Source organism: Moschus berezovskii, chromosome X (genome assembly GCF_049115385.1).
Source record: "Moschus berezovskii isolate FMDL1 chromosome X, NW_MosBer_1.0, whole genome shotgun sequence".
NCBI lineage: Eukaryota > Metazoa > Chordata > Mammalia > Artiodactyla > Moschidae > Moschus > Moschus berezovskii.
In genome coordinates, this window is record NC_142488.1 from 63,339,852 (window position 1) to 63,366,644 (window position 26,793).

The window sequence follows — 26,793 nt, forward strand, 5'->3', positions numbered from 1 at the left end:
AAACAGATTACCAGGAGGTTAGTGACTTAACACAAATGTGTTCTCTTCCATCTCAAGAGGTCAGAAGTCTGGTGCAGACCTCAGACCTCAAGGTGTGGGCAGGGCTGCATTCCTCTCTGGAGGCCCTGGGGGGAATCAGTTTCCTTGTCTTCCCAGCGTCCGGGGGCTACTTGCATTCCTTGGTTTGTGGCCCTCTTCCTCTATCTTGAAAGCCAGCAACATCTCTTTCTCTTGCCTCCCTCTTTCCCTTTTAAGGACCCTTGTGATAATATTGGGCTCACCCAGATAATCCAGGAAAATCTCAATTTCCTTTTGTCAAATAAGGTAACATATTAACACATTCACAAGTTTTAGGGATTAGAGTGTGGACATTTGGGAACTTGTTATTCGGCCTACCCCAAACATTTTTACTAGTCTAGCATCACTGATACTTTTTATAGGCAGGATGTGTTATTCTGTCATCTTTTCACCTTTCCTTCATTTTGCAGATGCTGAGAGTGTTCTTTCAGTGGCCCCAAACTGAAGTCTAAGCACAAGTCTAGATGGGACTGGGTATATGCACAAGGTAGTGCAAGTTTCCCTTGGGTCCTTCTCCAGTCCCACCTCCAGCTATATCGGCAGTCTCAGCGAAGGCGCAGCTGACCTGTGAAACTGGATCATGGCACACTGGTGACTTCATCAGGGAGAACTGACAGTGCAGTGGTTCTACCCCTGCCAAAGAAGGGTCCAACCCTTTGCTTAACTCAATAGCCCTGTCATCTGCCTTCCTGGGGAGCCCTGATAGTTTCCTCCACTCCCACCCCAGCTATAGCTACAGGAAAGTGCTCCCCGCAGCCCACACATGTGTTGTCAAGTCTTTGTCCTATCTTGTTTTTTTCCAATCCTACTGCTGTTTTTCTTAGTAAGAGCCTGTGTCATCTCTAACATGAATAGCCACTACAGCCTTGTAACCTGTGATGCCATCACCTGGGTCCTAAACCAACTTTCAGTCTTTTCAATCCTTTCTGTATCTGAACCCTTAATTCTAGCCAGTTTGGACCACTTACCATTCCTCCAATAAGCAGCACTGTTTTTAGCCTTCCCACCTTTGGTATACTACCCTCCCATCTGCCTGGAAATACCATCTTTCTTTCTCTTCGCCCTGGAAATACTACTTGCCCTTTAAGTTCTGCTCATTTCTCTGTCTCCAAGAAGTCTTCCCAAATGGCTTCAGCTGCAGTACTCTGAACATGTGCCACACATTTGCCTAGTGGCATAGACTGCTTGGTAGTCATCTACACATCTTCCTTGTCGGTCTAGCTTCTGGAGTGCAGGGACTCTTATTTATGTCTGAAAGCCCCTTCCCTAAATTATGCCTCAACGGTGTCTAGCCAGCTGGTCGATTAACTGCTTACCCTGCACCCACTCACCCTGTGAGTGATTGGTGTGCCCAGGTGGTCAGAGGAGGGGAGACAGGCAGCACTGGTTGGCACAAACCCAGGGCCAAACAAGGAGGAGCAGGAAGAACGTCTCCAGAGGCTGGGCAGGGCTGGCTGTAATGATGCACTAACACACCGTGGTCCTGTTTAGCTTGTTTATTGAAAAGTTTGAAGCAGAGTCTTACATGTGAAAGTCAAAGTGAGCAAATACAGAGGTCTCAGAAACCACCGCCAGTCACTGCGGAGCGTTATGCTGTTTGCCTCATGCTCCCTGTATATGGGGAAGGCTGAGGCCTAGTTAGAGTTAGGAGGGTGGTGGGGTTCTGTGCAGCCAAGGTAAGGGCCTGAAGGTGGCCACCTCTGAAGCAGTGGGATGGGGCTGGGTGGCTAAGGAGCAGTGATGGCAGAGCCCTCAGAGCCAGGAGGGCGGCTCCTTGGGAGACTAGGGCCACGGGGGACTCCCAGGAGTGTGTGTTGGAGAAGTGAGTGAGGGAACAGCCTGGAATGTGGCAGGTGGAGGGGGATTCCCATCCCAGGCTCACAGGCCTGAGTAGGAGGCCTCTGTGGTCTCAGACCAGGATGAATCCCGGCGGCAAGCTGACAGCTGCCGCTGGTGGCCCCTCTGGTCAGGGCAGCCCAGACGCATGAGTAGCACCCACATCCGCTCTCGGAACTTGACGCCCACAAAGGCGTAGAGTAGTGGGTTGAGGCAGCAGTGCATGTAGCCCATGCCCGATGTGACCGACTTGGCTATGTCCACCCTGCTTTCTCGGCCGCAGTTACGGGCTAAGGCCCCCAGGTCCATGAGGGTGTCCACCAGCACCACCAGGTGGTAGGGGGTCCAGCAGAGGGCAAAGGCCACAACTACCACCACCACCAGCCGCATGGCTCTGAGCCGCCGCTGGCCCCTGGAGACCAGCAGCACAGCCAGGATGCGGGTGTAGCAATAGGCCATGACCAGCAGGGGCAGCAGGAAACCTGCGACCAGCTGCAGGACGCGCAGAGCCGTGTGGCCCTCCTGAGGGAAGTTGTATTGGCAGTGGGTGGCGTTGAGGCGGTTGTCATGCCGGGAGGACAGGAAGATGAAGTCTGGGAGCGCAAAGAGCAGACAGAGCCCCCAGACTGCCACACAGGTGAGGGCCACGCGAGTCGGGGGGCCCCGGCGGTACAGCTGGGTGGCGTGCACAATGCTCAGGTACCGATCAAAGCTGATGCAGGCCAGCAGGAGGGCCCCCGCGTAGAAGTTGATGTTGAAGAGTGCACCCGCCACTTTGCAGAGGCCGGAGCCAAAGACCCACTGGATGGCCGCATCCACTGCCCAGAGAGGGAGTGTCAGCACCAGCAGTGCGTCGGCCACGGCCAAGTGCAGCAGGAAGGTGTCGGTGCTGCTCAGGGCTGCCCTCTGGCTCAGCAGCACGGCTGCCACCACACCGTTGCCCAGAAGCCCCAGCACAAAGAGGAGGCTGTAGAGGACGGGCAGGAAGGCGCGGTCGAAGTTGAGGCTGAAGTCCTGCGGGCAGGGGGGGGAACTACAGCAGAAATAGGTCTCATTTTCTCCATAGTCATAGGAAGAGTTTTCCAGGAGGTAGGCAAGCTCGGAGACTTGGAACTCTTGGCGTTCGTTCATCTGCGGAGGGAGGGAGGGCACAGAGCGTGTGAAGGCCTTGGAAGTTACTTTTTTGAGTAGGAATGTGGATGAACAGATACACGCTGCTGCTGCTGCTGCTAAGTCACTTCAGTCGTGTCCGACTCTGTGTGACCCCATAGATGGAAGCCCACCAGGCTCCCCCGTCCCTGGGATTCTCCAGGCAAGAACACTGGAGTGGGTTGCCATTTCCTTCTCCAATGTGTGAAAGTGAAAAGTGAAAGTGAAGTCGCTCAGTCGTGTCTGACCCTTAGCGACCCCATGGACTACAGCCTACCAGGCTCCTCCATCCATGGGATTTTCTAGGCAAGAGTACTGGAGTGGCTTGCCATTGCCTTCTCCGAGATACATGCTACTGTAGGTAAAACAGATAAAGAACAAGGGCCTACCATACAGCACAGGGAACTAAGTAGCTTGTAGTTAATCTATAATGGAAAAGAATCTGAAAAAGAATACATATATATGTCTGCATAACTGAATCACTTTGCTGTACACGTGAAACCTTGTAAATCAACTATACTTCACTTATAAAAAGTCACTCCTTGAAGATTTAGTCTGAGGAACCTTTCGTAAAGCAGCTCTTCTATGAGGCAGGCCCAGAGGCCTGGGCTTCAGGCTGCAACTGTCCTGCGTTTCCTTCCAAACCACACCCTCTGAGCTCCATCTGCCCGGCCTGGGTGCTGGGCTGATAACTTCCCTTCTCAAAGCCTGCTTCTCTCTCTCCCTTCTGGGTCATCCCATCGGCACAGGGATTGTGAACCAGAAGGAGAGCTGCCCTTCTGTCCCGAGCCCTCCCTGCCCCTTCTCTCCTCACCCTTTCTTCATGGCTTATGGTCCTCAGTTCCTGGCCACGCCTAGTTCCACCACCTTCCTCCCCAGGCACCTCCCCACAGTCCCCTCTCCCAGTCGCTGGCCCTCCTGTTCCCTCCTCAGCCCTTGCCTGGGGACCCCAACTTCCTGCCCCCCATGAGGCCCCTCTACAAATCACTACGGCCCCCCAACACCAGTTTCTGCCCGTCTTTCCCCTCCCCTATACCGACGCTTGCCACCCACCAAGTTGGGTGGCTCCCCCACCAAGCTCTAGTAGAATATTCCTTCTCCCCTTCCCCCACCTCCCCGCAAACCGTCCCAGAGCTGTGGGTCTCCCAGGTGCCAATTCAGTCCAGCACAGAAGATCAAAGTTCCAAGTCAGAGCTGAAGAGAGCCTTAGGGGCCATGAGGGGTGAGCCTCAACCTCCTGCATTTTGCAGATGAAGCACCAAAGCCAGAAAGGGGAGGGACTTGCCTGTGGTCATTCGCAAGTCAGTGGCCAAGGTGGTTTCCGAATACCCGATCCTGTGCTGCTTCTATACAGTCCCTGCATTCTGTACCTGTTCACCCAACCCTCTGGTGGCCCTGACTTCTGGGCCAGTCCTGACGGTCCCCTCATGTCCTAGACTCTCCACTCATAGCTATGGTCTGGCCTGGCTGGGCAGCGGCACTTACCTCGGGGACCATGACTGGGCTGGTACGCTAGCTGCTGGGCCGCGTGCTGCCTGCCCCTCTGCTTTGGTGCTTGTGGTCGGGAACTTGCACTGCACAGAGGAAGTGAGGGTTTCACGCGGTTCTCAGCAGCAGCCTCTTCCATGGGGTTATCTACACCAGACCTCCTCAGACCTAAGGCCTCGGGGTCCCTACCCCACCATCCGCCTGGCCCAAGGTAGCTGCTCTGGGAGTTGGCCACAAGCCTGGGACCAGAAAGGCTGGGGCAGTGGGACATGGGCAGGTGCTTTGAGGAGAGAGGTCTGAGGGAGAAGCAGGTAGCTGACAGGGGCAGGGCAGCCCTGCTGCCAGGGGTAAGATCCGCTGCTCATCAGTCCTGGGCTGGAGTTCATCTCACACGACTGTAGACTGGGTCGTTCAGTGTATTAACTGTATAAAGGAGATTCCGTTCCGTTCAGTCGCTCAGTCGTGTCCGACTCTTTGCGACCCCGTGGACTGTAGCCTACCAGGCTTCTCCGTCCATGGGATTCTCCAGGCAAGAATACTGGAGTGGGGACATTAACCTTCTTAAAAGCTGAAAATATTTGAGAGCAGTCCAACACACAAATTCTAGTCCTTCACCATTGCCCCTCCCTGCTAATCAACAAGAGTAAGGAATGGGAACTGCTAGTAATGAACTGGCTATGTGCTGGGTGTTGCTGCAGGCACTTTCTCTGACACTGCCTCACTCCAGAGACACAAGCCCCTTGTGTAGGCAGTATCGCTGTGGCTAACCCAGAAAGGGGAGAGGCCTTTGCCAGACATAGCAAGTGAGGATAGGTGCTAGGACTGAACTCACAGTTGTCTGTTCTGTTCCGTCGCTCAGTCGTGTCCGACTCTTTGCGACCCCGTGGACTGTAGCCTACCAGGCTTCTTCGTCCATGGGATTCTCCAGGCAAGAATACTGGAGTGGGTTACCATTTCCTTCTCCAGGGGATCTTCCCAACCCAGGGATCGAACCCGGGTCTCCCGCATTGGAGGCAGACGCTTTAACCTCTGAGCCACCAGGGAAGCCCCAACAGTTGTCTGACTCTCCTTTTACTCTGCCTTGACTCTGCTTCACACTTCAGTTGTTTTCTGATGGATAAACAGTGATGTATTCATGCAGGTAAAAACAAATGAACTAAAAGCTAGGTATTTTAACATGGAGGCATATAGAAAAGCCAATGACCAACAGTGGAAGAAGCAAGTTATAGAATTCTGTGTATCATTTGATACCACTTATGTAAATTTGAAAAACCACACACACAAAACAATACCATCTTGTTTTGGATACAGTTGTTTGTTTTAGAAGGTTAAAGTAGGGAATGAACACACCACAAATCCACGAGAGCAGTTGCTTCTAGGGCAGGAGAAGGGGAATAGGGTTGGGGAAGATACATGGGGATCTCTTTTTTTGAGGAAAAGCTGTAAAAGCGTTGGTAGAGCAAACCAGTCTCTTTATAGCTGCGCACTGCAGAAGTTCCTCCCCAACCTAGCCTGGTGCCCCCTCTGCCCTCTTCTCCCCTCGCTGCTCTCATTAACAGAGGGGAAAGGTGGCCCTTTGCCTCTCCAAGCAGTTTCCCTTTCTCCTCACAGATGAAAAGCAGAGAGAGAGAGAAAGGGAGAAGAGAGAGATTGAGACAGAGGCCATGGCTTGGGGGTCCAGTTTTCAGTCAGAATGTGTCACCTGAGCCTCCAGGCTCAGGCCTGGAATTCAGCTCAAACTTTCTGACAAAACGCACACTTGGGAGGCAGCAAGGCCCTTCCCCTCCTCCTGTGGTCAGAAGATGTGACTATTCTCTCTCTAAGCAGCTTGTCACTTGCAGGATCCAGGCCAGAGGGAACTAAAGGCTTGGAGGAGGTCCGGAGCAACGCAAGTAGAGGAGCGTGGGAGGATTCCAGAGGTCTTGGAAGTTAGGAAAGACAGGACTTGGCAGGTGATGGCCTGCGGGTGGGGGCAGGGGAGCTGGGACCATGGTTTGCGATGCTATCCCATGAAGAGTTTCCATTCCCTGGGCTTCTACACATGATAGAAAAGAGGAAAACAAAGAGCTCTATCTGTTCAACTTAAAGGGAGTTCTTGTATTCTGCATTTATACACTTTGCCTGCTTTTTGGTATTAGAAAGATCTTTTCTTTATGAATTGACGGTGACAATAGTTAACAGTTTTGGAAATATCTTGTGTTGGAAGAAGTTGACAACCTGATGTGGGTCTTCCAGACACATTTTGGAGTGTACAGGTCCATGTGACATTTCAAAGTCTACGTATCTCTGGTCTCCTTCCTGTGTCCTAGTCTCCTCATTTGCCACATGGGGACCACTATCCCCACCATCATGGGTTGCTAGAAAGGAAAAACAAGAGAAGTTCAGATAAGACCATTGGAAAGGGGCAGAGAGCTTTCTTTTCTGAGTTGGGCTATATCTTGAGAGGCTAGCCTGGGCTATGGAGCAGGCTGTTCCCGCTGCTCCCTGTGTGGCCAAGAGGCAGTATGTGTGTGTGGGCTCATTTTCTCAGTCGTGTCCTACTTTTTTGTGACCCCATGGACTGCAGCCCACCAGGCTCCTCTGTCCATGGAATTCTATAGGCAAGAATACTGGAGTGGGCAGCCATTCCCTTCTCCAGGGGATCTTCGCAACCCAGGGATTGAAACTGCTTCTCCTGCATTTGCAGGTGGATTCTTTAGCACTACCACCACGTGAGAAGCCTGTAACGAGGTGGGAAGAATGGAAAAATTGCTGAATTTGTTTGGCTCCAGCTCTGACTCAGCCTTGTTCAAGGTGTGTGACCTTGGACCCATGACATAACAGTTTTGAGCTGGTCTCGGCAGGGTTGTTACAAGATAATCTGAGATGACCAAGGCTGTGAGGCCCCTGCACAGGGTCAGCCATTAATAGAAGCAGAGCTGAGAATGTTGAGTGTGAGGGATACTGGCCACAAACCCAGAGGTGCTGGGAGTCCTTTCACATCAGGGACGTGGTGGAGGATGGATCCTTCTGAAAGGCTGCCCCTCGCAGCCTTAGCTGGGAGGGTTTGACCAGTCCTGGTCTAATCCTCTGGCTACGCCTTTATGTCACCTTAGGTGAATCATTTTACCTCTCTACCTTGGTTCCCTCATTTGCAAAGTAGGGATAAAACTAGTAAACATGTGTCAGGGCTGTTCTGTGAACTATAAACAATACATGTGGCACAGAGTAAAGTACCCAGTGAGCAGCAGTTTCCTCCCCTTCTAGTAACTTTCCAGATCAGCCCCTCCCAAGGCCGCAGGTCAGGTCTACAGTGGGCTGCTGCTGTCTCTCACAGCTCACATGCCTGAGAAGTTGCCTGGGTCACGGTGCCAAGCCAAGTCCTCACCTGGCCCTCGAATTTGGCCCTCTCCTGTCCCAAGAAGCCCCCAGATTAGGTCCCAAGCAGACCCAGTCCTGGGGAAGACCCACTTAGCCAGGGGCCTGCACCCTGAGTTCTGGTGGCTGTGCCCTTCTGCTTCTGGCCTTCTGAGCCGCCAGGGGGGAAGCTTGAGAAGGAAGTTAGTCAGAGTGAAGCTGCTCCGGGCCCCACCTGTGGTCAAGGTGTGAAATGTGCACCTGTCTCTTCTCTGCCACCCCTCCCCCTGTTTTTTTTTCTCTCTTTCACACCTCTGGGCTGTGGTTTGGGGAGCTGGGAGGCTCAAAGATCTGAGCCCTGGGCCTGGTCCCTCACAGGAAGGAGGGCCTCCACAGCTGTCTGTCAGGCCAGCCAGGGAAGGGGGCCACTTCCTCCTCCTCCCCCTCAGTGTCTGCTGTTTCACAGCCTCTCTCGCAGCTTCTCTGAGTGCCACTGGGAGCCCTGCTCCCAAAGTCCTTTGGATTTGGCTGCCTGTCCCCAGCCCTCAGGGGAGCAGGCTCAGTGAGGCCCAAACTTTCCGTGGGGTTCAGGCAGTGGCCTAGGCTGGGGCAGAGCCTTTCTTACACGAAATGAAGAAGAGTCCTAACCCCAGGAAGGAGTATAGGGGGCCCAGGCAGTGCTGGGACTCTGCTTCCTTCTGCCAGCTCTGGATTTCAGAGAAGGAGAGCTTGAGTCACAGGGAGGCCCAGGGATTGGGAACCACCCCCTCCTTTGCCCTTTTCCCTGTAGTTCTGAGCCTGACGGAGGCAACTCCTTCCTAAGTGCTGGGGCCGTGGGCTGGAGCCTCAGCAGTCCAGGTCCATGAGGCTAAGCCCCCAAGCTATAGGAAGGAGGATGTTGCTGCCATTTGTCAGGTGGCAAAGGGAATCAAGGCATGTCAGGCCATGGGAACAGGAGATGCCAAGGCCAGGAAGTGAGGAAGAGCTTGTCAGTCCAGGGGCGGGCAGTCTGGTTGGAAAAGAAGGTATGTGTGAGAGTAGGGAGAGGGCTGGAGAATATAGTTCAGGACCCAAGCCATGGGAACCAGCACAATGACCTTCCTGTCATCCTGTCCACATCCCAGCAGTGCCTGGGAACTGATAAATAAAAGTATCTTCTACTTGGCTAGCTCTTGGCTTTGTAACACATGATCTCCTTTAAATCTTTTAGCCTCCCGGGGAGGCAGAGCTTGCTGTACTCATTTTGTAGAATGGAGTGAAGGTTCAGAAAGATAAAGCTATCTGTCGCAAGCTAGTCAGCCAGGAGGGTTTGTCACAATGTTCCTATCCAGGCTACTTTCTAATGTGCTCTCCCAATCCTCACAATCATGCCCAAGGATTGGATCTTTCAGAAGCCACACCTTATTCACCATGTGGCTTCACCCAGGCATCTTGTGTAAGGGCAGGTGTTCACCCATCGGGGTTCATGCCCTAGAGGGAGCTTTGGTGGAACTCACCAAATCTCCATTCTTCTGCCCTGCTTGTCCTCATTTACTAGGAAGAAGAAATGTCAGAGTCTCCAGGATAAGGAGCCCGGAGGACCAAGCAAAAATCTGACAAGTGCCGACCCCTTTTGTGACACCTGCAGGAGGATCTCTGGTGCTTCTGAAAGTCTCCATTCCACTACAGGTTCCTGAAGACCTGACTTGGAGAATTCTCCACATCTGGAGTCAATGTGAATCTGTTCCCATCCCGCCTTGTTCTTGGGATGCCAGCTCTGCTCTGGGGCCTGTCTAGACTCTCCAGAGGAGCAAGTGGCAACAGTGGCAACACACAAAATTTCTATCATGGAAGGCTGACTTTGATTTTTTTTTCTTTTTTTTTATTGGAGTCTAATTATTTTACAATATTATATTGGTTGGTTTTGCCATACATTGACATGAATCGGCCCTGGGTGTACATGAGTTCCCCCTCCTGAACCCCTCCCAACTCCCTCCTCCTTTTATCCTCCCTCTGGGTCATTCACCCACACCAGCCCCAAGCATCCTGTAACATGCATCGACCCTGAACTGGTGATTCGTTTCACATATGAAAACATACATGTTTCAATGCCATTCTCCCAAATCATCCCACCCTCACCCTATCCCACAGAGTCCCAAAGACTGTTCTATACATCTGTGTCTCTTTTGCTGTCTCGTATACAGGGTTATCATTTGCATCTGTCTATATGCGTTAGTATACTGTATTGGTGTTTTTCTTTCTGGCTTACTTCACTCTGTATAATAGGCTCCAGTTTCATCCACCTCATTAGAACTGATTCAAATGCATTCTTTTTAATGGCTGAGTAATACTCCATTGTGTATATGTACCACAGCTTTCTTATCCATTCATCTGCAGATGGACATCTATGTTGCTTCCATGTCCTGGTTATTACAAACAGTGCTGCAATGAACACTGGAGTCCGTGTGTCTCTTTCAATTCTGGTTTCCTCGGTGTGTATGCCCAGGAGTGCGATTGCTGGATCATATGGCAGTTCTATTTCCAGTTTTTTGAGGAATCTCCACACTGTTCTTCATAGTGGCTGTACTAGTTTGCATTCCCACCTTCAGAATGGGAGAAAATAATAGCAAATGAAGCAACTGATAAAGGATTAATCTCCAAAATATAGAAGCAGCTCCTGCAGCTCAATTCCAGAAAAATAAATGACCCAATCAAAAAATGGGCCAAAGAACTAAACAGACATTTCTCGAAAGAAGACATAAAGATGGCTAACAAACACATGAAAAAATGCTCAATATCCCTCATAATCAGAGAAATGCAAATCAAAACCACAATGAGATACCATTTCACACCAGTCAGAATGGCTGCTACCCAAAAGTCTACATGCAATAAATGCTGGAGAGGGTGTGGAGAGAAGGGAACCCTCCTACACTGTTGGTGGGAATGCAAACTAATTATTTTTTTAAATCGAAGTATAGTTGATTTATAATGTTGTGTTAGTTTCTGGTGCACAGCAAAGTGATCCAGATTATATATATATATATATATATATATATATATATATATGCATGCATGCTAAATCACTTCAATCACGTCCAAATCTTTGCAATGCTATGAACCATAGCCCACCAGGCTCCTCTGTCCATGGGATTCTCCAGGCAAGAATACTGGAGTGAGTTGCCATGCCCTCCTCCACATATATATACATATATTCTTTTTAAAATATTCTTTTCCATTATAGTTTATTACAAGATATTGAATATAGTTCTCTATACCATACCAATAGGACCTTGTTGTTTATCTATTTTATCTATAGTAGTTTGTATCTGCTAATCCCAAATTCCTAAACTGATGCCTCCTCCACCCCATTTCCCCTTTGGTAACCTAAGTTTGCTTCTACGTCTGTGAATCTGTTTCATAAAAAGTTCATCATGTTTTAGATTCCACATATAAGTGATATCAAATGGTATTTGTCTTTGTCTGACTTACTCCACTTAGTATGATAATCTCTAGGTTCATCCATGTTGCTGCCATTCGCATTATTTCACTCATTTTTATGGCTGAGTAACATTCCATTGTATATATACACCTCACCTTTATGCATTCATCTGTTGATGGACGTTTAGGTTGCTTCCATGTCGACTATTGGAAACAGTGCTGCTATGAACATTGGAGTGCATCTAACCTTGATGGAGTCTTGAGTCCCCATCACTCCCACAGTGAGCAGGTAGAGGCTATCCTGCTGCGCTGCTTGGCTGTGCCACCCCATGGAACAAAGTCATTAGCAGGCCCAATGCTTGCTTCTTAAACTTCCTTGGGTCACCCAATGGAGTGAGATCAAATGGGATAAAAAGACAAGCTGACATCTACTGATTACTTAATTATGCAGCAGGTACTATTCTGAGAGCTTTATTGGGATGAACTCATTTAATACAACTATGTAGTAACTATGACATTACTACTATTATCATCCCCATTTTACAGAGAGCAGAAACACAGACAGTTTAAGGAACATGCTCAAAGCCACATAGTCAGCAAGCGGCAGAGAACTCTTGCTCTCACCCATTACACTATCATGCCTTTTAAGGTGAAAGGGACTGGGATGGAGAGTGATGTTCAAAGAGGACAACTTTGGCCTTCTTTGTAACATTTTACAAGGAGATCAGATTCACTATTAGCTGCATGATTAAAAAAAAAAAAGTCCAAAAGGAAAATAAAATTAAGCTAAAAATCTGGGACAATTGGTGAAATTTGAACATGTTCTGGAGATAAGATAAAAACCTTTTACCCATGCCATTTTGCAAAGTTTGATAATGCAAATGAATATCTTTGTATAAATTATGACTGAGGAATTTAGGGGCAAAAGGCTATCACATCTGCAACTTTCTTTCCTATAACTTGGAAAACAGATATGCGGAGTGAGAGAGAATGCATGATGTATAACGGCAATGGGTCAGCGTGCTGATAATTGGTGATACCGGGAAAGGGTATAAAGGAGGTCTTTGTACTATTCTTGAAACTTTTCTGTACATTTGAAACTATATCAAAATAAAAGTTACTGAAAGGCTCTCTCTCATGCAGGATGGGTTTGGTATCAGATGCTATTCCTAGGATAAGTTTAGAGGCCTTGTGAGAAGAAGGTGGGTCTGAAGTGGCCTGGGAGCAAATACTCTCCGGCTGGGTCCTCTGGCCTTATTCCTGGGAACTCCCTTCCGTGGCTCAGTCCCCTTCCTTCCTCTCCTCCAGCCTCCATTTGCTTCTGGCTTCTTCCCTTCCCCTTTCCCACCATCTGGCTGCCTCCAACCTCTCGGCCTGGAGTTCCTCCCAAATTTCCCCACTGCCTTCTGAGCCAGAAAGGGAAGTGTCACTGGCTCTCTAGGTGGAAGGCACTGGCAGCCCATGTACTGCTCCAAGCCCTTCATGGCCTCTCAGAGAAGATAGCCTGTGCCTCAGGCTGTCAAGGTGACCCCACTCTTGGCTCAGACTGGTTGAAGAGAAGGGATTGGGGCTTGTGTCCTTCAGATGGTGTCACCAGCTGAGAGCCTGGAGTTCTTGTTCCCAAAAGAAGTGGTCCTGCCATGTTGGGTAAGGACCCTGCCTGGGAGGCTGCTCTCCCTGAGGAGTGAGTGGTCTAGGCGGGGTGTTTAGCTGCTACTGGGCTCCCACAAAGAGGAAAAGGCACAACCCGGAAACTATGGTGCCTGCCACTAAGGAACTGCACTGAGCAGGAGCTGCTGAATGGTAGCAACTCTCCTTGGGTCCTTATTTCGAAGGGAACCCAGTTGTGTATTAAGCTGGCCTCCCAGGGAAGCCCCTTGCTGATGGGCCTGACTCTGGTCTGAACTCTACCTGCCTGGACTCTGGTCTTCTAGAAAATTCCTCAGCTAGCCAAACTAATTTCCAAAAACCCCATGTGATGATGGCCTGGGGGACTTTTTGTCCACATGTCCCAAGAAGGCTGCCACATGTTCTGGCCTTGCCTCTCATTTGTGTTGGTCCCGTATTTCTCCAACTAGGGAGCTTCCCAGGTGGTGCTAGTGATAAGCCAATGCAGAGTACGTAAGAGACATGGGTTTGATTCCTGGGTCAGGAAGATTCCCCTGGAAGAGTGCATGGCATCCCACTCCAGTATTCTTGCCTGGGAAATCCCATGGATAGAGGAGCCTGGTGGGGTACTGTCCATGGGGTTGAAAAGAGTCAGACATGACTGAACGACTTAGCATGCATGCAGGCACTAAGTCATCTGCACAGGTACAGGCATTCGGGATCATCTGGCCAGAAATGAACCGGCTCCACGCCAGGCAGTGTGGCAGAGCAGGTCAGCAGATGGACTCTGGAGTAGTCTGCTGTCCAGGCTGTCTGGATTGGATTCCTGGCTCTGCTATTTACTAGCTGTGTGACCTTGCACTGGTTACTTTACCTATCTGTGCTTTGGTTTCCCTCTGTGGATGAACAGAGTTAGTATGCTGCATATGTCGAGGTGTTCCAGACAAGGCCTGCTGCATGGTCAGTGCTACCCTCCTCACTATGGCTGCTGAGGTCCTCCCAGGACTGGGTACTCCCCTGGGGGTAGCTTCGTTTTTAAAAAATTTGTTAATTTTTTTTAATTGAAGTATAGTTGTTTTACATTGTGTTAGCTTCTAGTGTACAGCAATAGTTAGACATATATATCTACCCTTTTTCTTAATCTTTCCCAATATGGTTTATTGCAAGATATTGAATATAGTTCCCTGTGTTATACAGTAGGACCTTGTTGTTTATCTATTTTATAAATAGAATTTGTATCTGCTAATACCAAACTCCCTCCCCCGCTCATTTCCCAGTTCGGTAATTGTAAGTTTGTTTTTTATGTCTGGGGGCAGCTTCATTTGCATTGAGGTACTGCACACCCCAAACTGGAAAGCCTAAGTCTTGGTCCTGAGTTGCTGAATTGGGCAGAGCACTGACGTCTTTGTCTGTGGGCTCAAATGACAGTTTGATCCCAGTGCCCAGGTCTTCTGGGTGATGGGGTAAGAGTTTCCTTCTAGATGCAGAGGGGACTAGGTGTAGAAGCTGAGCCTTGCTCTGGACTAGGGACTTAAAAGGAGCTTGCTGCTGCTGCTGCTGCTGCTAAGTCGCTTCAGTCGTGTCCGACTCTGTGTGACCCCATAGACGGCAGCCCACCAGGCTCCCCCGTCCCTGGGATTCTCCAGGCAAGAACACTGGAGTGGGTTTCCATTTCCTTCTCCAATGTGTGAAAGTGAAAAGTGAAAGCGAAGTCGCTCAGTCGTGTCCGACCCTTAGCGACCCCACGGACTGCAGCCTACCAGGCTCCTCCATCCATGGGATTTTCTAGGCAAGAGTACTGGAGTGGCTTGCCATTGCCTTCTCCGAAAAGGAGCTTGAGGAGACACCAAATTGAAAGCATGCTTTCCCTTGTGATACCCACAAGTTCCTCACTCATCAACAGACATTTTGCCCAAGTCAGCAATTAACATGATGTCTGTTGATGAGGGGACAGACAACAACAATAATACTAATCAGTAAAGCTTATATAGCACTTATCATGCCATTTGAAGCACCTTTACACATCCATATCCTAACAACTCTTTGAGAGATTCTATTTTTATTCCTATTTTAAAGGTGAGGGAACAGACTCAAACAGGTGAAGTAAATCACATGAAGTGAAACAGCTGGTAAGTGACAGAACCGGGCTTTCAAACCCAGCAGTCTGGCTTCAAAATCCACACTCTTAACAACCCTGCTCTACTGTCTTGAGTTTGAAAAGGCTATTACATGATTTTAAGAGACGCAGAGGCTCCTGAAGCTGAGCTGCGACTGGGCCCAGGATGAATGTGCAGCTCAATACGCAAATCGTAAACCTCAACCAAGGTTCCATAGTGGCGAGGCCAGTGCGGGGGCAGCTGCAGAAACGAAGGCAGGGCCACTCCTGCGACAACAGGGGCTCCTCAGGCATATTTCACAGCCAGTGCCAGAAGGGAAGTGAAGGACAGGAGTCTGGAATGCGAGGTGGTTACCATGGAAACCCACAGTGTGGTAAAGCTCCAAGCTCAGCTGAGCCTTTCTGGGTCTTAAAAAACAACAATTGATATTTTTTTAAATTCTAGACTTTTTTTTAGAGAAGGGCTTAGAACAAACCCTCTATGAAATTCAGATGAATTTTTAGCATATTTGCTAGTGACTGCAGTCTTTCAGATAACTACCCAGAGGATTTATAAACTACTATAGTGGCTCAGCTGGTAAAGAACCTGCCTACCAATGCAGAAGACACAAGAGATGCAGGTTCAGTCCCTGGGTCCAGAAGGTCCCCTGGAAGAAGAAGTGACAACCCACTCCGGTATTCCTGCCTGGCAAATCCCATGGACAGAAGAGCCTGGTGGGTTAAAGTCCATAGGGTCACACAGAGTCAGACATGGCTGAGCATACATGCACATGCACAATGGTGTATAGTGTAGCTAGAGAAGTGCTTGCATGTGAAGGGGCATAGGATAAGATGGTTGAGGAGAATGGGTGTGAGGAGACAGTTTGGGGCAGGTAGGTGTAAGGAGACAAGTTAAAGGGAGGAATAGTGTTTGCTGAAGTGTGAGTAGCAGGGGTGGCAGTGAGGGGAGAGAAAAGGTGATTTAGAGCTGGAATCCACAGCACTGATTGGCCACCCCTAGCCCGGTCTGCCTCTCCTGGATTTCCATTCATCTTTGCTGTGAGGATGGCATCCATTGTGGCTCCTGAGCTGGTCCCCTACCCTCATGTCAGGTCTGGGAAATTCGGTATGAAAGGGGTCTGTTTAGCTTCTTTGAACTCCAAATTAGTGACAAGGAAACTTCACTTTCTCACATAATACCTCTTCCCATTCTTGCTATTGTTACCCCAAATGCGGGTTATCAGTAGGATGCACTTTGGCAAATACCAGTACAGAAAATGGACTTCCCTGGTGGCTCAGACGGTAAAGCATCTGTTTACAATGCGGGAGACCTGGGTTCGACCCCTGGGTCAGGAAGATTCCATGGAGAAGGAAATGGCAACCCACTCCAATACTCTTGCTTAGAAAATCCCATGGACGGAGGAGCCTGGTGTCCATGGGGTCGCAAAGAGTCGGACACGACTGAGTGACTTCACTTTCAGTACAGAGAATGGAGGCTGTTCTCTTGGCCTGCTTTCAAAGCCTTCTGTGATCTGGCCTCAGCCTCCTGTGCAGCCTGATTCTCCTTTCTGCTTTGTGCATCCTATATGGTAACCAAACTGAGCCCCACACTGTTGCAAGCATACCCCAAGTTTTCATGCTTGGTTGGTGTCTACCTGAGTCCTGCCCACTGTCTAGGGCTCAGAGGTACAGCTCAGAGACAGGAAGGCATTACAGAGTCCCTTTATCTGGACACCATGGCTCTGCCCTGAGGGCCCTAGGTGATAAGGCTGACAGAAAGGAGAGGTGAGAAGACCCGAGGCAAGAAGTAGGAAGTTTCAGTACTCTCTGCCTACCTTCCAAAGATAGAAATGGATTGAAATTCTTCTGTGGGGCAAGTCTCTGACTAGAAGTATCCTTGGCCATCTGATCTCTCTCCTCCAGCCTTCTTCCCCTTGGAACCACTCACTTCACTGGGAATCATTGAACAAGTATAGGAAGACCAAGACAGGCTCAGGAAGACCTCAGCAGGAGTCCTACTGAGGACAGGAACTGTGCAGCATGGTGGTAGTAAATGGGCTTTGTTTGGTGTCTGACAGGCCTAGGTTTCAATCTCGCATTGGCCACTCAATAGCTATATGATTTGGGTAAATCTCTTCGCTTCCCTAACTTCAGTTTCCACATCTGCAAAGTGGAGATGATATCTACCTCAAATGAAAAGGACGAAATGTTTGTTTAAAGGATTACATGAAACGAATTTAGGAAAATCACCTGGTGAAACACCTGGCCTTCTTTGACAACCACTTTAAAGTAGCCACCCCATCTGTTTCTGTCCCTTTCAGTTCAGTTCAGTTGCTCAGTCCTGTCCGACTCTTTGCAACAACATGAACCGCAGCACGCCATGCCTCCCTGTCCATCACCAACTCCCGGAGTTTACCTGAACTCATGTCCATTGAGTTGGTGATGCCATCCAACCATCTCATCCTCTGTCGTCCCCTTCTCCTCCTGCCCTCAATCCTTCCCAGCATCAGGGTCTTTTCAAAAGACTCAGCTCTTCGCATCAGGTGGCCAAAGTTTTGGAGTTTCAGCTTCAACATCAGTCCTTCCAATGAACACCCAGGACAGATCTTTAGGATGGACTGGTTGGATCTCCTTGCAGTCCAAGGGACTCTCAAGAGTCTTCTCCAACACCACAGATCAAAAGCATCAATTCTTCAGTGCTCAGCTTTCTTTATAGTCCAACTCTCACATCCATACATGACCACTGGAAAAATCATAGCCTTGACTAGACGGACCTTGGTTGGCAAAGTAATGTCTCTGCTTTTTAATATGCTGTCATAGCTTTCCTTCCAAGGAGTAAGCGTCTTTTAATTTCATGGCTGCAATCACCATCTGCAGTGATTTTGGAGCCCAGAAAAATAAAGTCAGCCACTGTTTCCCCATCTATTTGCCATGAAGTGACGGGACCGGATGCCATGATCTTAGTTTTCTGAATGTTGAGCTTTAAGTCAACTTTTTCACTCTCCTCTTTCACTTTTATCAAGACGCTCTTTAGTTCTTAGTTTTCTGCCATAAAGGTGGTGTCATCTGCATATTTGAGGTTATTGATATTTCTCTTGGAAATCTTGATTCCAGCTTGTGCTTCCTCCAGCCCACCGTTTCTCATGATGTACTCTGCATGTAAGTTAAACAAGCAGAGTGACAATATACAGCCTTGACGTACTCCTTTTCCTATTTGGAACCTGTTTGTCCCTTTAGCTTATTTGATATTCATTAGCACCTGCTGTTTATTTGCTTGTTTATTGATTGATCACTCCATTAGAATATACTTTTCACAAGAGATACAATTTTATTATTTTAATTACTTTATTCCTAGGGCCTTCAATAGTTTCTGACTCATGGTAAGTGCTCATATATATTTATCGAATGAATACATGTATTTATATATAGATGGCTAAACTCTCATGCATGTGACCTGCAGTGCTGTGAGTTTGGGGCATTGCTGCTGTCAAACATGTGACCTAGCACAAGGTGTATTCTGGGGAGTACTTTTCTAGGGCCTGTGTTTGGGAAATAATGCATATTAGCATAGAGGTTTTTAGCATAGAGGTTTGGGGAGCTTCTGCTGTAAAAACAAGAGTAGCCAAACTCATTTGGTTATCATATTAGTTTATTGAGGCTGTTGTAACAAATTACCACAAACTGGGTAGTTTAAAACCCCAGAAATCTATTCCTTCACAGTATTTATAGGCCAGTCATCCAAAATCAAGGGGCTGGAAAGGCCACACTCCCTTCAGAGGCACTAGGGGACAATCTGTTCTTGGCTCTTTTAGCTGTTAGTCCACTTTCCGTGGTGACTCAAGGGGTAAAGAATCCGCCTGCAATGAGAGACCTGGATTGGATCCCTGGGACAGGAGGATCCCCTGGAGAAGGGAATGGCTACCCATTCCAGTATTCTTGCCTGGAGAATCCCATGGACAGAGGAACCTGGAGGGCTACAGTCCATGGGATCACAATGACTTGGGCATGAGTGAGTAACTAACACTTTCTTTCACTTTTCCACATGCCTTGGCTTGTAACCATGACTCCAATATCTGCTTCTATCTTTATATGGCCTCTCCCTCATCTATGTGTCTAATCTCCCTCTATCTCTCTCTTATAAGGACAATTGTGACGGCATTTAGGGCCCACCCAGATAATCCAGGATTGATTCCTCATCTCAAAATCTTTAATTTGGCCCGGCTCCGGCGCAACCGACCACGTGCAGAATCGTGGCTGAGATGAGCTACCCCGCGCCCAGGGTTAGGGCGGTGGCCGAGAGGAGCTGTACCACGTCCAGGAGGCGGTGGCTGCTTGGGCACCGGAGGGCCGAGAGGAGCTGATCTACATTCAAAGCAGGAGGCGCGGCCTTGAGGAGATACCCCTCGTCCAAGGTAAGGTACAGCGGCTGCGCCTTGCTGGAGCAGCTGGGAAGAGATACTCCACGACCAAGTGGAATATAAGAATCCAGTGTTCTGGGGAGGAAGGAACAAGATGGCGGAGGGATAAGATGGCAAGACCACTTTCTCCCCCACAAATTCATCAAAAGAACATTTGAACGCGGAGTAAAGTCCACAAAACAACTTCTGAATACTGGCAGAGGACATCAGGCTCCCAGAAAAGCAGCCCATTGTCTTCTAAAGGAGAGAGAAGAAATCCAGCTCCACCCACCAGAACACCGACACATGCTTCCCTAACCAGGGAACCCGGACAAGTCACCCGTCCAACCCCACACACAGCGAAGAAACTATGTAATAAAGAGAACTCCACAAACTGCAAGAAGAGGGAAAGGCCACCCCAAGCAAAGCAATATAAGCAAGATGAAGAGGCAGAGAAATACCCAGCAAGTAAAGGAACAAGATAATTGCCCACCAACACAAACAAAAGAAGAAGATATAGGGAATTTACCTGATAAAGAATTTCAAATTTTGATGGTGAAAATGATTCAAAATCTTGAAAGCAAAATGGAGTTACAGATAAATAACCTGGAGAAAAGGATTGAGAAGATGCAAGAAAGATTTAATAAGGACTTAGAAGAAATAAAAAAGAGTCAATATACAATGAATAATGCAATAGATGAGATCAGAAACACTCTGGAGGGAACAAACAGTAGAATAACAGAGGCAGAAGACAGGATAAGCGAACTAGAAGATAGAATTGTAGAAATAAATGAAACAGAGAGGAAAAAAGAAAAACGAATTAAAAGAAATGAGGACAATATTAGAGACCTCTGGGACAATGTTAAACGCTCCAACATTCGAATCATAGGAGTCCCAGAAGAAGAAGACAAAAAGAAAGACCATGAGAGAATACTTGAGGAGATAATAGTTGAAAACTTCCCTAAAATGGGGAAAGAAATAATCACCCAAGTCCAAGAAACCCAGAGAGTCCCCAACAGGATAAACCCAAGGCGAAATACTCCAAGACACATATTAATCAAATTAACAAAGATCAAACACAAAGAACAAATCTTAAAAGCAGCAAGGGAAAAGCAGCAAATAACACATAAGGGGATTCCCATAAGGATAACAGCTGATCTTTCAACAGAAACTCTTCAGGCCAGAAGGGTGTGGCAAGACATACTTAAAGTGATGGAAGAAAGTAACCTACAGCCCAGATTACTATACCCAGCAAGGATCTCATTCAAATATGAAGGAGAAATCAAAAGCTTTACAGACAAGCAAAAGCTAAGGGAATTCAGCATCACCAAACCAGCTCTCCAACAAATGCTAAAGGATCTTCTATAGACAGGAAACACAGAAAGAGTGTATAAACTTGAACCCAAAGCAATAAAGAAAATGGCTACGGGATCGTACTTATCAATAATTACCTTAAACGTAAATGGGTTGAAATTTTCAAAAAGGCTAGGAAACAATTCTCATAGCCATCAATAGTTCAGTGTTGAGTTCATGAATAGTTTTTAAAGTTTGGGACAAACTGTAGTATTTGCTATTTGAAGTACTATTTGTAATTGGCATATTACGATGTAACATTGGTCTTCATTTCCATCTTAAAATGCCTAACAGGTTTTTAGATTTGTGAATTTTAGTTGAAATGTATTTTACGATGTTACTAAACCTGCAGAAATATTGAAATATTTCAGAGAACTTATTCACTGTACATTTAATGTATTTTATTTATAAAAGTTATGAACTGTAGAAAGTTTTACTTGTTGGGTCAAATGCTTGTTGCTTCAAATGCTTGTTGCATTTGAAGTGCTAGTTACAAGAAAATCAAATACCTTCAATGTATAAATGCTATTAAGTTTTTAAAGGACTCTGGAGTATAAGTAAGTTTGTTTAAAGAAATTTAGTCTGTTCAACTTGAAAAAAATAAATAAATAAAATTGGAAAAAAAAATATAAGTAGTGACCAACTGTATAGCACAGAGAACTGTGATTAATATTTTGTAATAACCTACAAGAGAAAACACTCTGATAAAGTATATGTATATGTAACTAAATCACTTTGCTGTGCACCTACAACTAATACAATATTGTAAATCAATGGTACTTCAAAAAAATAAAAAATAAGTAAAATTAAAAATAAAAAAAAAATCTTTAATTTAATTATATCTGTCAAGACCTTGTTTCCAAACAAGATGACATTTAACAGGTTCTGGGGCCTAGGGCTGGACAGATCTTTGGGAACCATTATCAGCCAACCAGTCACCGTCTCTCCTATTTCCCACAACTCCTCTACTATTTTGAGAATGGTGAGTTTAGAAAAATGGGTTTTTAGAAAGGATAGAAGTGGATATGGGAGTAGAGCACAGGAAGAAACAACTTGAAAACATAAAAGGATACTATAATTGTCAGGCTCTCCTCAGGGTGGAAGAATGAGGCTGACTATTGACCAAGCTCTCCTGCTGATTCTTTTTGTGTGTCAAGGACTAGGACCCACTGTGTCCAAAGACATGGAGAGGTAATTACACCAGATAGAGAGTGATGACAGTGTTGTACTTATTTAATTAGGCCAGGGAGGGCGTCTGGGTATGGGTGGTTTTCAGGAGCTCTCCAGGTAATTGTAATGAGTAGCAAGAGTGGAAAACCACTTGGACAATAGTGTATATATGATGAGAATGTAAAAATGGAGCTGTTAGTGAATATTATCTATAAGAATAGTAACAAGGTTCATAATGTCAACATCTATAATTAACCCTCTTGACCTTCTCGGGAGATAATAAGGAAAGTGCCAGGAACATTGGCTGCCTCTGTAGGGGGAGGGTGGGGAGATGCTCAGGAAGTGTGAGGGACAGAGACAAAGCAGAAAGTGTCTCTGGAGCTTCCGGTGTGTGAGAACCTCAGCCCCCAGGCAGAGTCTATAGGACCCAGCAGAGAGCTGCCAAGGGTTGTGGGAAAAAAAGAGGAGGTGGTGTTTGTTTAATAAAAGAAGGGAAAGCCCTTGGTCTGGGCCCACTGGTCAGCAACCTCTATTCCCTTCTGGCCCAGCTGGAGGAGGCAACTCTGCCACAACTGTTGAGGCTGAGGCCGGGGGGTCTTCAGCAACCCTGCTGACTCTCTGAATGAGAAGTTGGCCTTTAGGATGGGCCAAGTGTTTTTGGTACCAAAGCATTAAGTGTAAGTTTGAGGTTTAAGCTAACTCGTATGAGGCTTTATAATGATGAACTAAACCTTTTTGATGTTGGTGCTTCCCAAAAGGATATTTCCTTCTTTCATGGAGGTCTTTTTAAAAATATTAATTTTTTTTATATTGGAATATAGTGAATTAACACTCCATGGGGTCTTATCCAGGAACTTTCTGTCCACTATCTCCTTAATCCCCTAGCTATCTGAGGACATAAACCAGGCAGGCATTATTGATAGTTTTTCCTCATTTAAAAAATTGTGGTAAAATATACATCACAAGGGGCTTCCCTGGTGGCTCAGACAGTAAAGAATCTGCCTGAAACGTGGGAGACCCAGATTTGATCCCTGGGTTGGGAAGATCCCCTGGAGAAGGGAATGGTTACCCACTCCAGTATTCCTGCCTGGAAAATTTCATGGACAGGGGATCTTGGTGGGCTACAGTCCATGGGGTTGTAAAGAGTCAGACATAATTCAGTGACTAACATTAACTAACTATACACCACATAAAGCTTACTATTTTAAACTTTGTTGGGGACAAGGAATCATAGATACATTTTTATGATAGGTAATAGATTCTTCACATATAGAATATTACATTTAGCCTCAAAATCCCAAATTATTTCAGTCTACTGAAAGGATAAGATGGTGGCTTTGAAGCTGCCTTTTGTAAACTTCAAAGTTCTAACTTAATTTGAATAATTATAAATATTGGAGACTTCCCTGGCTGCTCAGTCAGTAAATAATCTTCCTGCAATGAGGGAGACCTGGGTTTGATTGCTGGGTTGGGAAGATCCGCTGGAGGAGGGCATGGCCACCTACTCCAGAATTTTTGCCTGGAGAATCCCCATGGACAGAGGAGCTTGGAGGACTACAGTCCATGGGGTCGCAAAGAGTCTGACATGACTGAGTGACTAAGCACGGGACAGCACATAAGTATCAGGAAGAATATTTACTGCATTTTATGTCTGACTCTTAGCCTTTTCCTCTCACAGTGATGGGATGGAGTAAGAACTATATGTCAACGTGGATTCAGACTCTTTGTTTTGAGTCATTTAATTTAGGCATATTTTAACATGGATTTCCCTAGTGGCTCAGATGGTAAAGCATCTGCCTACAATGTGGGAGACCCGGGTTTGATCCCTGGGTCAGGAAGATCCCCCAGAGAAGGAAATGGCAACCCACTCCAGTACTCTTGCTTGGAAAATCCCATGGACCGAGGAGCCTGGTAGGTTACAGTCCACAGGGTCACAAAGAGTCGGACCCGACTGAGTGAATTCACTTCATTTTAACATAAGCGCTTTTACTTTGGCAGCTGGCATGCAACTTTTAAAAATTGTGGCAAAATACACATAAAGTTTACTCATTTAATTATTTCTGGGTACAGTTCAGTGGCGTTAAGTATATTCGAAGTTTTGTACAACTATCACTACTATCTCCAGAGCTCTTTTCATCTTTCTCAACTGAAATCGTTCTCATGAAACATAATTCCCATTCCCCTCTCTCCCTAGTCCCTGGCAAGTACCATTCTACTTTCTGTTTCTATGCATTTGACTACTGTATGTACCTCATGTTAGTGGAGCCGTATAGTATTTGTCTTTTCTTGACTCGCTTATTCCACTTAACCTAATATTTTCAAGGTTCATTAATATTATAACATGTGGCAGGACTTCCTTTTTAAGGCTGAATAATATTCCATTGAATGGATATATCATATTTTATTTATCCATTCATCCATCAATGGACATTTTGGTCTTTTCCATCTTTTGGCTATTGTGAATAATGTTGCTATGAACAAGGATTATTATTATTTTGCAAGAAAAGAAAGTGAGGTTCAGAAATGATGATATAGCAAATAAGCGATAGGACCAAGATTCAAATGCTGACTTGGCCCAAATCCATACCCATTGTCTGGTCTAGTGAAAGTGAAAGTCGCTCAGTCGTGTCTGACTCTTTGTGTCCCCATGGTCTGTATGGTCCATGGAATTCTCCAGGCCAGAATACTGGAGTAGGTAGCTCTTCCCTTCTCCAGGGGATCTTCCCAACCCAGGGATCAAACCCGGGTCTCCCACATTGCAGGCAGATTCTTTACTAGGCTTCCCATCAGGGAAGCCCTGGTAGCTTTTGTCAGGGCTAGACAGCCTCCAAAGAAACAGTTGCCCTGCTCCCTCTCCACCCTTCCACCTCCAACAGCACTTAGTACCCTGCAACCTGGCAATTCACACTCCCTGGAAGCTTGGAACAGGCCCACATAGCAAAGACTCTCATGGAGAATAAGAGTCTCATGGAGAATGAGGGGCTTTATCTTTCACAAACCCCAGGGGCCAAGTGGCTAGACTTTTCTACTTGGGTGACATTTGTGCCTGTTTCTTACTAAAAGGAAGATGTTGAGGTCTCTCCTTTCCTAGTCTGTGTCCTGCCTCCCAGGGCATCCTGATACCCTGGTTTCCTATAGGGCACATTTATTCTTGAACAAACATCATTACTAAGCCCCCAGGAAGAGCTGGAGGAAGAGACTGGAAAGTTCCTGCATGGAGTTTTCTGTCTTGGTTAGGTCTGAGAAACAAGTCTCTTACAAGCTGTATGGCCTTCACTTCTTTCTTCCTTCAGCTGCTATCGACATTTAGAAAGGAAATACCTCATCAAAGCTTTGCATGACACTTTTGAAAACACCTCTGCATCTAAGCATGTGGGAAAATCCCTGAAGGTAACCCTGTCTTTCTTGCCTCCAATAAGCACAAAAGATAGAGGAATCAAAATTCCCTAAGGACTGGCATTAAACCTTCAAGTGGTATTTCAGCCACAAGCCACACTCCGTTTTGTGTTTCAGCTATGCCATAATCCAGGCAGTCATCTCACCAGAAGTGTGAGAAGGAACAGAAGAAGCAAACTGCACAATCCAGGGAATCCAAGTGTCACAGCTGGTGTGGGAGAGAAGCAGGCTATAGCTTGGGCAGACAGTGGTTATGGTAGACTCTGTTGGTTTCTGTTTGACAGCCATGTCCCTCCCCTTCTTTCCCACAGGGGAGCCTTTCTCCCACAAAAGAGGTTGGAAATGCCAGGTACTCAGTTTCCCAGCCTCCTTTACAGATAGGAATGGTCATGTATAATGACTAATTTCTGAACCGTGGTACATAAGGGGAAATCAGCTAGAAGGTTTCAGTAAAAGGGCTCCCTGTCTTAAAGAGAGAAATTGGTGAGGTCTATTCCTCCTGTAGCTTCTTTGTCTTTTGATATGGCTGTGTGAAGCAGCCGTCTTACAGTTATGACAAACCCGAGGACAAATGTCAACATGCTTAGCAAATTGGAAGGATAGAAAAAGTCTGGGGTCCTTGATGAAGTCTTTGTGCTTCTGAATAGTCCCTGAGACTACTCTGGGTTTATGAAGTGAGATGAAAAAGTCGCTATCTTATTTTAATTGCAGCCAAAAACTTCCTCACTTGCACAGTATCTCAGAATAGACCATGGGAAAGCAGAGGTCAGTTTGTATCAAGTGAGGCAAAGGGCATGAGGCTGGGACCAGAGTCCATGTTCCCCAAGTTCGTGCCTGAAGTGAGGAAGGCTCAGGCTCCACCTTTTGTAGCCATTTAAGTAAGAGATAGCCTAGGAAAGAGAGCTACTGATAGGACCTAGGTCTGTGCGTGCAGGCAAGACTAGGCTATCCGGTGATAACAGCAAAAATATCCAAACCTCAGAGGGTTAACCAAACAGAACTTTATTTCCCACTCACATTAGACCTGCAACACATGTTGACCAGGGCTTGGCTCACCATAGCCACTCAAGGACCCAGGCTGATGGTGGGCCCATCTCAGCCTGTTCTCTCATGGTTGCCGCAGTCATGGGATGAGAATGAGATGAACTGCAAACTGTCTCCTAAAACTTCATTGGCCAAGCCAAGCCACACAGCCACATCTAATTTCAATGGGGACAGGATGTGCAGTTCAGCCATGAGCCTCAAGGAGGACCCATTTGTAGACCTAGCTGCCTTTAGCACTCGTCTCTAGTCAAGGCTTGGTTTTTAGATGGATTGGAGGGCAAGGGGAAGATATTGATTTCTCAGGGTCCATGTGGCCAGGGCCAGAGGTGGGTCATCTGTTCTACCCACCCTCTAACATCCAAGTATAGAAGCAAGCATGATACCAGTCTTTCCCAGTGCTATCTTAGAGCCCCTTGGGATGGAAAC

At 47.0% G+C, this 26,793-nt stretch overlaps 1 protein-coding gene across 1 annotated transcript; it reads right to left on the minus strand.

Moving 5' to 3' along the window:
- Positions 1-1,559: 1,559 nt before the first annotated feature.
- CXCR3 (C-X-C motif chemokine receptor 3) lies at positions 1,560-4,812 on the minus strand. Its single transcript, XM_088833711.1, has 2 exons — positions 4,549-4,812; positions 1,560-3,045 (listed from the first exon to the last, which is right to left on the minus strand). Exons 1-2 carry the CDS (start codon positions 4,558-4,560, stop codon positions 1,957-1,959), a joined length of 1,101 nt encoding a protein of 366 aa, XP_088689837.1. The 5' UTR covers positions 4,561-4,812; the 3' UTR covers positions 1,560-1,956.
- Between the last annotated feature and the right edge of the window lie 21,981 nt (positions 4,813-26,793).